This window comes from Suillus subalutaceus (genome assembly GCF_016647625.1).
Source record: "Suillus subalutaceus strain FC151 chromosome Unknown DFJ58scaffold_198, whole genome shotgun sequence".
NCBI classification, from domain to species: Eukaryota; Fungi; Basidiomycota; class Agaricomycetes; order Boletales; family Suillaceae; genus Suillus; species Suillus subalutaceus.
In genome coordinates, this window is record NW_024540447.1 from 1 (window position 1) to 11,632 (window position 11,632).

Sequence of the window (11,632 nt, forward strand, 5' to 3'; positions counted from 1 at the left end):
TATTTGGCGTGTTACACTTCCTATTTTGTCATGGACCCTTACTTTACATCACTTTACCTCACTTACATACTTAGAGCGCTCCCTATTCGGCTCCGAGCCCTGGGAGAGCGCTCAGGTAGAACTTACATACTCTCATGTTCGTTTTACACCCCACTATACCTTAGCTTCCTACCACTCAGTATCTATCACCAGTTAGTTCCATGCAATGCATGTATCCATCATCATCTTGAGGCCCTAGCATCAGTCTATAGCTAGTGGCACAGTCAGTATCCAGTCTAGACCCACACTTTTCCTCATATCAGTCTCAGTATATATCTTTTACACCTGTGCACTGCTTGCATTACCTTCCCACGCTCCGCGCACTTTCGCACTTCGCTTTCCCGTGTGCACCTTCAGCGCATTTCACCGCCATTCACCAGGGTTGATTAGCATCATTCCATGGATCCTTGCTTTCCTTGCTTCCCCTTTAGGGTCGAACTGTTCTTGCATTCTGCGAGTATAGCAGCTAGGCAGAGCTGAGACTCACTTATACTGGCTGAGCACTTTTCTTATATGTGCCTGCCAGGTTGTGATACCCTCAGCGAGAAGTGAGGAACTGTGCCCTGAGGTTTCAAATATCTGGCAGTAGTGGTGAAACCAAGTAAGCGCATCTTGAATTTGATTCATGGTGTCTTCAGTGATGATGTTGCGCCATATGAGAAAACAGAATTCTAAAAGTGTGCGAAATGCACGCACCATATCTTGAGGTACGTGGCCTTCGATAGCCGGAATGAAAACCTTCATCAACGCTTTCAAATCGTTCCCTGTCCACTGTCTGAAGTCGTGGCCTTCATGAAATCTCCGTAGACCAGGGAATGATGCTACACCGGCAATTCTGGTATTGTAAGAGAGTGCCATCAAGTTGATGAGTGAGACAACATACCTGCGGTCTATATCAGCCATAATTTCATCTCCTTGTTTGGTACTGTGTGTAATCCTGAGGTATTTCACTACCCAATCCACGAGATGGTCCTTGAAGGCACCTTTGATGAGTTGGTGGAGGAGATCAAATGATAATAACTGATGGATATCAGCTCAGGGAAAGTTGTTCGTGAAGGGCTACACAAAACAAATTAGTTTGTATTTAAATATCCTTTAGCAGTTTGACTCACAGTGACGTGGCTATTGACACCATATTTGAACCACAACGTGTCTGCAGGTAGTTCACTTATCATTAAATCTGTGTGTTCACTGAGAGCGGTAGATACCGCCGCCATCAAGATCTAATCGAAGTGCAAGACATCTACTATGCCAGTAAGCATTGATACTGACGAGGAATTGAAATACTCACTTTGGACACCAATTTTTGACGCTACAAGACAATACCAGCTGCTCCTCATAGTCCGCTATGTATGGTCCTAGACCATAAATGACACGTCGAAAGTGACCATCCCCGCAGTGCAGGACCTCATATTGGGTCATCCCAGGTTTCAGACTGGAGAGAATGGTAGATAATGAGCAGTGGAATAGTTGGCGATGGAAGTTCTGAAATATATCTTCTTTAGCGTCTTTCCTATTCGCTATGGCATAGATTAGATAAAACAATGACAATGAATGTTTTGACACATACTTTTTGGTATAGCAAGGAAACCGATGATAACGAGGGCATCATGGTGGGCACGCCGTACGTTGTTGTGTACATTGCCGATTGATGCATACAGGGGATAGTATTCATTGTTTCCTGTGCACACAGAGACGGTAGTCTTGTCGCTACCGAGAATAATTGGCACGAATGTTGATCCATGCGTGTTTGAATCCTTTGATATCTCGTCCTGATGGGATGTTAGGTAGAAATAAAGATACATGAAATAACTTACAGCTTGTTGCCATGCCCAGTCTCCAGACATAAAATCTTTCCATCGGCGTGTGTCATCAGCTGCATCATACTCACAGAATGGTGTATAATCGATCTCCTTCTTGTAGGTGGGATTTGCTAGTATGTTGTGTGCCATCATGCGGGGATCCCTGTACCAGACGTCATACTCATCATCCATCCATGACGGGATGTTCTCAGGACGTTCTCCTGAGTATTTGACTGAGAATCCCTGCCAAGGAACATCGCCAAGTTGTGTAGCAGTCGATGACCTTGTGTAAGTCTTTATGGTCAGCGAATGGAGGATTGTCGTTGTGCTTAGCCAGAAGTGCAGCCATTAAATCGAATAGTGTATCTGCAGCCGCATTGGACATGTGATGTTGTTTGAACGTAAACTCGGCTGTTGCAAACTCGATGTTGTTACAGTATGGGCTCCAATCATGAGCGGACTTGGGTGGTGGAAGAGTTGGGGGCGCACCAGGTGGTAGAAACACACCATCGGCTGTACAAGGTCGTCCTAAAGGTATGTGATGAGTCAATATGAAGAGGACAGATAGAAAGCAACTTACCATTGAGTACTGAGTGGTACGTACAATAGTATCGCCCACTGGGATCCGTGAATTCAGCCTCTTCATCTCCCTTGTCATCGACTGTTGGTCTGTGGCTGGGATACCTCAGAGGTGATGACTGGGGTGGGGGGTCAAAATCTGGAGGGGGCGACACAAATTCTCGAGGGGGAGGTGATGGCTGGGGTGGTAGAGGGACATCTTGAAGGCACGGTCCTGGAGCTGGTGTGACATTGTTTATGGGGTGGTATGCATTCATATGTTGCGTGAGACCTGAGCGATTTTTGAACCAGCGCGTGCAATTTGGAGCTGGACACTCCAACCGAAAGAGGTTGTGAGCATGGAGACCAGCAGCCTGAGGCATAGTATGGTGGAGCTGGTAGCTCCAGCCGATGCTGATGAATGTGGATGCCTGATGATCTGATTCGATGTGTTCTACTGTGGCTCTCTAATGCTCCTCTCGATGATGACTAAGCTCCCGAACCTCTGCAAACCTCTGCAAACCTCCGCTCCTACAACCCTCCTACAACCCTCCTGCTAGGGGGTGCCCTACCCCAACGGGGGTAGTTGTAACACGGGATAAATTGAAGTGGAGTGCCTGGGCTGTGAAGTTCTCTTGTGCCATAGTTGAGCGCTGACCAAGGTTTAGTGCCGATACCAAACCTAAACAATATCTCCCAATTTAGTGCCATTGTCAAGGTCAAAATTTGGCCAACTCGCCTTAGTGAACATCAATATTATACCAAAAGTTTTGTTAAACGTTGATGTTACACCGAAATGGTTGTGGTGAATTTTCATTTGTCGGACTAAAACAAAACCACTTGAAGGCTCCCGAAGTTGGCAGACCGAAATCTGTAATCTGTAATATAACTATGGTAGTACTTGTATTAGTAGCACTAGCCAAGAGTACGTTAGGGTCAATGTCATATTCAGAGTCAGCTTTCTAGGCTAGAAATTTGCAAGAGAGTGACAAGACTCACGTTCAACTCATCACCACTACCCTCCAATACCTTTAGTCTTCAAATCGTCCATCAAACAAATGTCTCAGCCAGCTTCGCAGCGTATGGGAACCCGTCCTAAAATCGCAACTCAGCATCCAGGACACATCGTGCTCGAGGCCGAAGGTCGTGCAAAGAGACATACCAAAGCTCAAATGATTGCTGACCGACAGCGCGAACTGGAGGCAAGCCAGGCAACTGAACAAACTATACAAAAAGGGCATCAGCATATAGCAACTCTCCAGGAACAGATGGCAACAGACCAAGCTGCTGCACGTGTTGATGCACTGAAGCCTAAATGTCCCCGTGCTCGCCCCATAGCAAAGGCTGCAAAGCCCTCAGCGAACCTTTGAACAGAGTATGGCCAGTGGAGACGTAGGTGCAAGAGTCGCCATTGATAAGGTTGTTGGTGCTAAAACCAAGCGTGGTGGGCCTGGAGGTGTGTTGGCGGCCAGTGCCTAACATTGAAAACCCCGCAAGCGACGAGGAGTTGGGAGCACCACCTGCAAGGGGCAAAGGCAGGAAGATGCCATTGAAGACACCAGTGAGGGATGTGATTCAAGCAGTAGCAGGCGCAGAGAGCCTTATCAATCCATCAACAAAGGCACGTGATGGTGATCAGATGTTCAAGGCGTGAGTCTTTCCTTTCCTAACCAATATTTAACCCAATGACACTCCATTTGACTGAAACGGTTCTTTTCTTTTTCAATCTTGCAATAAATGTCATCGATATTGCTAGCCAAACGCCTGCTAGAAAGTTCAATCTCGCTGGGCGTATCCCAGATTGGAGGTCGAAACTTGTCATTGCTACTGATAAGGCTTTAAACCCACCCTCTAACCCACCCTCTAAAACCACACCTTCTATCCAGCGGTCCATCACTTCCAGCTCTGCTCCCTCCTCTAGGCTTACAAAGGGGAGCACTGTTAGCTACAACAGTGCACCCACACTCACTCCTCAATGTACTCCTGATTATGATGATGGTGCAGTGATTTGACACTCGCACTTATATGAAGATGAGGATGACAACGACAACGAAGAGAATGAGCACGGTTTTGTTAGTGAGACACGAATCAAGACTTCTGCAGTGAGTTCAATTTTCCTAAATTTATTTCACGCATTAATCAAAGCCTCAGGGTACCAACATCAAAATTACTCCCATGGCTTTCGACGACGACGACGAGGTGCCACAGAGTATGGCCCAACATGCTGCGATTCCGATACCTGAGCAGGAGCAGCTTGACAACGATAACAGCACTGACTTCAGCATGTTTTCAGATGTGCAAGAGGACGTCCAGGCCCGTCCTGCTCCCTTGGTGAACTACGCATCTGAGTCAGACAGTGATTTTGATGCCCCTCTTTTAGGGCAGGCCTCCCCCATAGATCAGGATTCTGATATTGAGTTTCTATCTCTCGCCCAGCCTCCCTCGACTCGCTACGTCCCTCCTGCGTATTATATCTCGCCAAGTCTAAAACGCAAAATCACAGAGGAAGACTTACTCTCACCGTTGTCTGAGATTGAGGTTCTCGATGGGCCTGACGAGTTGTCAGTCATAGTGAAGAAAGAACCCGAACCAGTAACACTCTGGCAGACTTCTGCAGTACGTATTTGTTTGCTGATCAGAATATCTTACTGATTAGGAAGCACAGACCAGTGTTGCTGTAAGACAAAAGATCCTGCAGTGAAGAGGTTGAAGACCTCCGCTGCAGGTAAGGCCTCTCATGCAAGCATTGCGCCCTCCTCTCAGGCAACAGAGATGCCAAAAATCGTGCTCTCTCAATCTCAGTACAGGATGAAGCATCTTCCTGATGTTTGTCAGACGTTGGGCAAGTGGAGCAGTGTGTTCATCCCCACTTTGATTCACTGCATCGGCAACCAGGACGAAGTCTGGGCCATCAAAGACAATTCCCTCAGTGCTACTCTGCAACTAATTTGGGATGCCGTTTACAAAGGTGTCCCATACACAGTCACTACTGATGGGCTTGTCATTGCCGTGGTGAGTGCCTTTAAGCCCCATTCATATCTGAGTCCTGAAACCAGATATTTCACAGGCCCTTCAGCAGTTGTCAGAATGGTGCATTAGCACCACTGCCCTCGTTGTATTTGCAACATTCCTACGCTCACAGCCTGATCTCAAGACTGATGAAGACCGCCAGGAATTTTCTGTGTGCCTACTTATGAAGAGCGCGTTCTTGTATGGGACAATTAAGGAGGATGGTAGTAAGCACATGGAACCATTTCAATCTGACCTTATCGTGCAGCTGCTTGCGCAACATCACTGTGCTATTTCTGGTGCTCTCGCCGTTGTGCCAGGATTCACTACATTGGGACACCCAAAGGGGGCGCTTGCCCTCGCCACTTCGGCGGCAGGTATCTCCACCATATCTTTATACAGTTAACTCATTCTTTATTTTAGATGGAACGCGCAATCACACTTTTTGCCAACGAGGGCTTTCTACTGAGTTACATTGAAATCAACAGTCGAGGAAGGGCTTCCAGGGCCCCCCAGAAGCACAACAAGTCATCGGGCAATGAAAGTAGTGCTCTTTTGGCATTTTCAGATGTCAACTGGGGTGGGCCCACTAGGTCATACGTGATATCCATCACTCGCATAGGAGACTTGGTCATTAGGAAGATGTGGGAGAGAGCTCAGAACCTTGGCACAAAGAGGCATGGTGCACGAAAGGTGGACGAGGAATCGGAAGATGAGCGCACGCTCATCTGCTAGTTGTCAGTGGTACTGTTCTGTTTTTGTCATCTCATGTCTCGCAACTGACTACCAGTAGTATTATGACTCCTCCTGCAGTGTCATGATGTTAGGACTACTCCCTCATGTCGCCATCTCTCTGCTCAAGTCGCCACTTCAATCCTTATCTCCATGCTGCTCCAATTCGCTCATTTTCCCGTTGCTCCAAGTCGTCTTTCCCTTGTTGCCCTTCCCTTGTTGCCACTACTACTACTAATAGTTGCACGCATTTTAAACCGTCGCTAACCGTCGCTATCCCGCTCTTTAATGTTTCTTTCTGCTACTTACCAGCACTTGACTGTCACTTACTCTCACTTTATATTAACTTGTCCGCTTGTCTCGCTATAAATGCAGTATTTGCCACTGTTTTTTTCATGAACCAAGTGGGCACAAGCTCGAGCAAGTGGAAATAAGTAAAAAATAAGTGCAAAACAAGAGGAGGGATCTACTTGTTAAACTTGCAGCAGCTTGCGGCAAGTGGTTTTTACCGTCCTTGCCAAGGACTTAACCACTTCTTGTGGGAAAATAATTGACAGCAAGTGGCGGGAAAGCTAACTAAAGAATTAGTGAATTTACTGATGATACTGAACTATGTTCCTTTGAATGAATTTGAGGTGTATTGCAAGGAAAACTGGGACATTCAGCCTGTAGGTGATGCAGAACTGCTCATTTCTATTCTCACTTGTTTCTGCTCAGGAGGCTGGGGGTATGCCACTTGAGCCTCCCATCTTTGACAGCCCATTTGATCTCATCCAGGATGCAGTCTACTTTGTAGGCATTGTTTTTCTCTTTGTTCTTAGGCTAAAAACAAATGACATATAAGATTCCCAGTACCCAGGACTTGCAACCACAAAGTTCAGCCATTGTGGGAGGCCATGAGGCAAATGGTGACCCCCTCTATATTGTACGTGCTCCATATGAGGTGAGTTAAATGAATCCTGCCAAGTTTGAGCATTATTCTTATACAGGCAACTTTGCAGGGTGGTATCTGTAAGTTCTGATACTGGCACATTGCCCAAAGCATTCACCTTTTGTCAAACAAGATCCAGGGAAAGCATCCCCCAAGGAGTCTGTATACATCAGCCATGATGGCAGAGAGATAAATGTATGTTTAATGCAACATCTTGACCTGCACTTGGTTACAACTACTTCTCAGATCCATGGTAAATTTGAACGTCTTGTGGGAGATCAGAGCTGTGTTCGCTGGGCTCATGTTGATGGTCGATTCTATTATGGGAGGCTGGGTGGTGCTATCCCTGTGCGGTTGGTCTATCTCATATAGAAGTATCTTCTCTTTATAACATAATTTCTGGTCATTCAGTGGAGGGACAGAGCCACCTGGAGCAGCCCTTTACATTGCCCAAGCATCTGTTGAAGGAGGTGTTCATTGTGGCAAAGTCAAATTTGATAGCTATGGTCAGTAGGTATTCAGTACTCCTTAAAGCTGGTTTTAATCATTCTCTCTTGTAGCTGCCATTCCATTGAATGGCTCTGAAATAATTGCAGAAAGCTACAATGTTCTTGTATTCTGTGATTGAATTGGTCTAACATCAGACATCCAATGATGAAATTGTATGGGTGTATACTAAAGAATTACCTTAAGTAAAATCCCTACAATAAGTGCAATAATGATAGGTTGTATTGTTAAGCTTTACATGGTAGGATAGACATGGCAGAATTCACAAGATATGCAGGGATGAGACTTCAGTGTCAAGAGCTTAAGAGTTCAGACTGAAAATGAGAGAGAATTGCAAGGTATCATGTCATGGACTAAATATCATGGGACTTAAGGCGACATCAGTTGTGGCTACCTTGAGTCGTTAAAACACGCACCTTGACAAATTTCTGCCCTTCAGATAAGACGAGAAGGCAAGACCGCAGACCCTTCAAACACCACTCCATTTCCAACCAGGGGATAATATGATCATTCCAAAAAGCCTGGAATATATGATTGAGTGTGTCATCCCATGGATTGGGGGCGCGCGAGAGATGTACGGCCCAGTTGTGACAGGCGTACTTGAGAGCGTCGGAAGCTGTTCGACTGCGTTCCAGAGCTTCGTTTGCGAGACTTTCAAAGGCATTTATAGCACGGATTATCTCCCTGCCTGGTAGAAGACTTTCTGGTATTGCAGAGCTGGAATGATGCCTGGTGTCTTAATGCCAGGAAAACCGGAAACATCAAGAAATCTGGCAAGGTCTTGAACTGCTGGATTACTTGAAAAGCCGGCAATAACGACACATCGCTGGTGATGATATACTCGTTGATTGCCTCCGATGTCCTCGAGAATTCTTCCATTGTTACCCAGATGGAGGCCGCAGGAGTGGACTGCCACGCTTGACCATGAGGAGTCTGCAGCCAGTCTCGCCCATACAGAGTCTGCAACCAGTCTCGTCCTGCCTGGGTCTGCAGCCAGTCGTCCCCACCCTTTGTCCGCAACCAGTCTCGTCCTGTCTGAGTCTGCAGCCAGTCTCGTCCCCCCTGGGTCTGCAGCCAGTACTCTTGCCCTCCGTGGGTCTGTAGCCAGTCTCGTCCCCCCTGGGTCTGCAACCACTCTCGTCCTCCCCCCTGAATCTGCAGCCAGTCTCGTCCTCCGTGGGTCTGCAGCCAGTCTCGTCCTCCGTGGGTCTGCAGCCAGTCTCGTCCTTCCTGGGTCTTCAGCCAGTCTCGTCCCTCCTGGGTCTTCAGCCAGTCTCGTCCTGTCTGGGTTTGCAGCCAGTTTAGCCCTGCCCGGGTCTGCAGCCACTCTCGTCCTGTCTGGGTCTGCAGCCACTCTCGTCCTACCCGGGTCTGCAGCCACTCTCGTCCTCTCTGGTCATGCAGCCACTCTCGTCCTCCCCGGGTCAGCAGCATCAACTCTTGTCCTCCACAGGTCCGCATCCACTCTCGTCCTGCTCGGGTCTCCAACCACTCTCGCGCTGCATGTGTCTGCAGCCACTCTCGTCCTGCCTGTGTCTGCAACCACTCTCGTCCTGCCCGGGTCTGCAGCCAGTCTCGTCCTGCCTGGGTCTGCAGCCAGTCTCGTCCTGCCTGGGTCTGCAGCCAGTCTCGTCCTGCCCAGGTCTGCAGCCAGTTTTGCCCTCCCCGGGTCTTCAGCCAGTCTCGTCCTGTCTGGGTCTGCAGCCAGTCTTCCCCACCCTTTGTTCGCAGCCAGTCTTGTCCTGCCTGTGTCTGCATCCACTTTCGTCCTGCCCGTATCTGAAGCCACTCTCGTCCTGTCTGAGTCTGCAGCCACTCTCGTCCTGTCTGAGTCTGCAGCCACTCTCGTCCTGTCTGAGTCTGCAGCCACTCTCGTCCTGCCCGAGTCTGCAGCCACTCTCGTCCTGTCTGAGTCTGCAGCCAGTCTCGTCCTGCCCGTGTTTGCAGCCACTCTCGTCCTGTCTGGGTCTGCAGCCAGTCTCGTCCTGCTCGGGTCTGCAGCCAGTCTCGTCCTCCCTGAACCTGCACCCAGTCTGGTCCTTCCCGGATTTCCACCCATTCTAGTTCTCCCTGGACCTGCACCCACTCCGGTCCTTCCTGGGCCTGCTCTGGTCCTCCCGGGATCTGCAGCCAGTCTCGTCCTGCCCGGATCTGCAGCCAATCTCGTCCTGCCCGGGTTTGCAGCCAGTCTCGTCCAGCCTGGATCTGCAGCCAGTCTCGTCCTGCCCGAGTCTGCAGCCAGAATCGCCCTCCCTGGGTCTGCAGCCACTCTCGTTTTCCGTGGGTCTGCAGCCAGTCTCGTCCTCCGTGGGTCTGCAGCCAGTCTCGTCCTGTCCGGATTTGCAGCCAGTCTTGTCCTTCCTGGGTCTGCAGCCAGTCTCGCCCTGCCTGAATCTGCAGCCAGACACGCCCGTCCACAGTCTCCAGCCAAGATTGTAAATCTGAAGCGCGATCTCCTCGAAGCCACAGCATACAAATGACAGCCGATAGTGGCTCAGGTGGTTGAACAAGGAATGCCAATGAGTCTTTTAACCTATGGGGATCCTCAGGTTGCATAGCTTGGCTCTGCTTCTTCAGTTCTGAGAGCGCGTCTAAGAGGGCCGTGCTTTCTGGAATCGCCTTTATCAATTGGAGAGAGGAGCGTGCGAGTAGGGAGTGAGGCGATGGGATATCGCGTACTTGATGGAGGCTGCAGTTTGAGAGGTCGGAAACATAGTCGCGAATGGATGAGTGATAAATATTCACGGGGAGAGTGCTGTCTGTAGGGATATCCATGACAGACCGTAGTTGTATCAGCGTTGTCTGCACATCCCTGCCCAAACCAGGGCCAAGAAGTGTTGAGATTTGCGAAATGGGCAGAGGGTCTGTAAGGGCAGCAACGAGGGACAAGTGCAGGTATGCCCGCTTGGGATCGGCACACGTGGAGAGGATACAGTCGTATAACTTGTACACATCCGTTCCTGGTAGCAGCTTGCTCGTCAGCTCGAGCATCAGCTGCAACCTATCGTGGGGATCATTGTCTTCATCGTCGATAATGAACTTCATCATCGTAGACGCTACGATGAAACGTCTGCCCGCTCGGCTCGCCAGCTTCGCAAGGTCAACCTCTGATGGCTGAGGGAAATTAGGATGACGACTTCCCAGATCTTCGAAGGAATGCCGTAGGAAAGTACAGATATCGTTGTCAACGTCTGCACCGTCTAAAGAGATGATGCCGCCCTCCCCAGAAGTTCTCACGGGTATCTCACGCACCAACGGGCGCACCTCGTCGTTCTGAAAGACTTTGTCAATATACGATTCCGAGCGACTTGTGAGCAGAATGTGGGTCACGGGTAGATCAGGCTCACGAAGAGCCCGTGCGAGGGAAAGGATGAGATCGATAAGCTCGGGTTGCGATGTGCATTCATCAAGCGCATCGATAACAAACGACAAAGGTGGACACCCGCGCAATCTGGATTGGAGTTTCCGGAGAGGCCGAAGAAAGAAAGCCTCCATCTGATCGCAGAGAGGCGTATCCGGATCTAGTAGAGCGGGATTGTCGCGGATAATTCTGCTCACATCCTTCCGGATGCTTGGAAAATTGGTGGCAAGCTGGTAGACGAGCGTCGCAAAGAAATACCCAGCCGTGCAGCGTTTGGTGTGCTTCCGCGAGAAAAAGAATGTTCCCCCGAGCCGCTTTTCAACATTCGTCTCTTCTGTTACCTTAAGGTCTCTCATCTTCTCGGCTACAGTGAACGCAACAGCAGACTTTCCGACACCAGCCGTGCCATGCAACCAAATAAGTTGATTCTTCTTGGGGTCGTCCAGGAATCCATGGATGTATTTGAGGAGATCCACCCGGGTCCCTTCCAAACATTTCGGGTGGGGATGACGTTCAGGGGAGTTATATTGAGCACCCTTGACAGCTACCCGGGACAGCCTCGCCCAAATTCCTTCAAGAACTGTCAAAGAGGTCAGAGGGAATGCAAGAGATAAAGTATGGCAGTAGTACTGACATTGATCGTCACTCATTGACGAAGGTTGTGATATGCGAGATCCAATGAACCAGCTGAAA

The 11,632-nt window shown here is 49.1% G+C and overlaps 5 protein-coding genes across 5 annotated transcripts; 4 read left to right on the plus strand and 1 right to left on the minus strand.

Annotated features, from left to right (window-relative positions):
• Nucleotides 1-662: 662 nt before the first annotated feature.
• On the minus strand, nucleotides 663-2,782 carry DFJ58DRAFT_735044 (uncharacterized protein; the record flags this gene model as incomplete). The annotated part of the gene is made up of 10 exons (XM_041386574.1): nucleotides 663-671; nucleotides 736-874; nucleotides 923-1,059; nucleotides 1,152-1,192; nucleotides 1,248-1,282; nucleotides 1,331-1,559; nucleotides 1,610-1,811; nucleotides 1,857-2,084; nucleotides 2,125-2,369; nucleotides 2,422-2,782. 10 exons carry the CDS (start codon nucleotides 2,780-2,782, stop codon nucleotides 663-665), a joined length of 1,626 nt encoding a protein of 541 aa, XP_041236941.1.
• A 675-nt stretch (nucleotides 2,783-3,457) lies between these two features.
• On the plus strand, nucleotides 3,458-3,769 carry DFJ58DRAFT_735045 (uncharacterized protein; the record flags this gene model as incomplete). The annotated part of the gene is made up of 1 exon (XM_041386575.1): nucleotides 3,458-3,769. The coding sequence occupies one exon, from the start codon at nucleotides 3,458-3,460 to the stop codon at nucleotides 3,767-3,769; it is 312 nt and encodes a 103-aa protein (XP_041236942.1).
• A 1,438-nt stretch (nucleotides 3,770-5,207) lies between these two features.
• Nucleotides 5,208-5,814, plus strand: DFJ58DRAFT_669793 (uncharacterized protein; the record flags this gene model as incomplete). Its single annotated transcript, XM_041382811.1, has 2 exons — nucleotides 5,208-5,411; nucleotides 5,467-5,814. 2 exons carry the CDS (start codon nucleotides 5,208-5,210, stop codon nucleotides 5,812-5,814), a joined length of 552 nt encoding a protein of 183 aa, XP_041236943.1.
• A 17-nt stretch (nucleotides 5,815-5,831) lies between these two features.
• DFJ58DRAFT_669786 (uncharacterized protein) lies at nucleotides 5,832-6,143 on the plus strand (the record flags this gene model as incomplete). The annotated part of the gene is made up of 1 exon (XM_041382809.1): nucleotides 5,832-6,143. The coding sequence occupies one exon, from the start codon at nucleotides 5,832-5,834 to the stop codon at nucleotides 6,141-6,143; it is 312 nt and encodes a 103-aa protein (XP_041236944.1).
• A 596-nt stretch (nucleotides 6,144-6,739) lies between these two features.
• On the plus strand, nucleotides 6,740-7,699 carry DFJ58DRAFT_735047 (uncharacterized protein; the record flags this gene model as incomplete). The annotated part of the gene is made up of 8 exons (XM_041386576.1): nucleotides 6,740-6,808; nucleotides 6,858-6,932; nucleotides 6,985-7,083; nucleotides 7,142-7,151; nucleotides 7,205-7,266; nucleotides 7,318-7,424; nucleotides 7,483-7,577; nucleotides 7,632-7,699. The coding sequence occupies 8 exons, from the start codon at nucleotides 6,740-6,742 to the stop codon at nucleotides 7,697-7,699; spliced, it is 585 nt and encodes a 194-aa protein (XP_041236945.1).
• Between the last annotated feature and the right edge of the window lie 3,933 nt (nucleotides 7,700-11,632).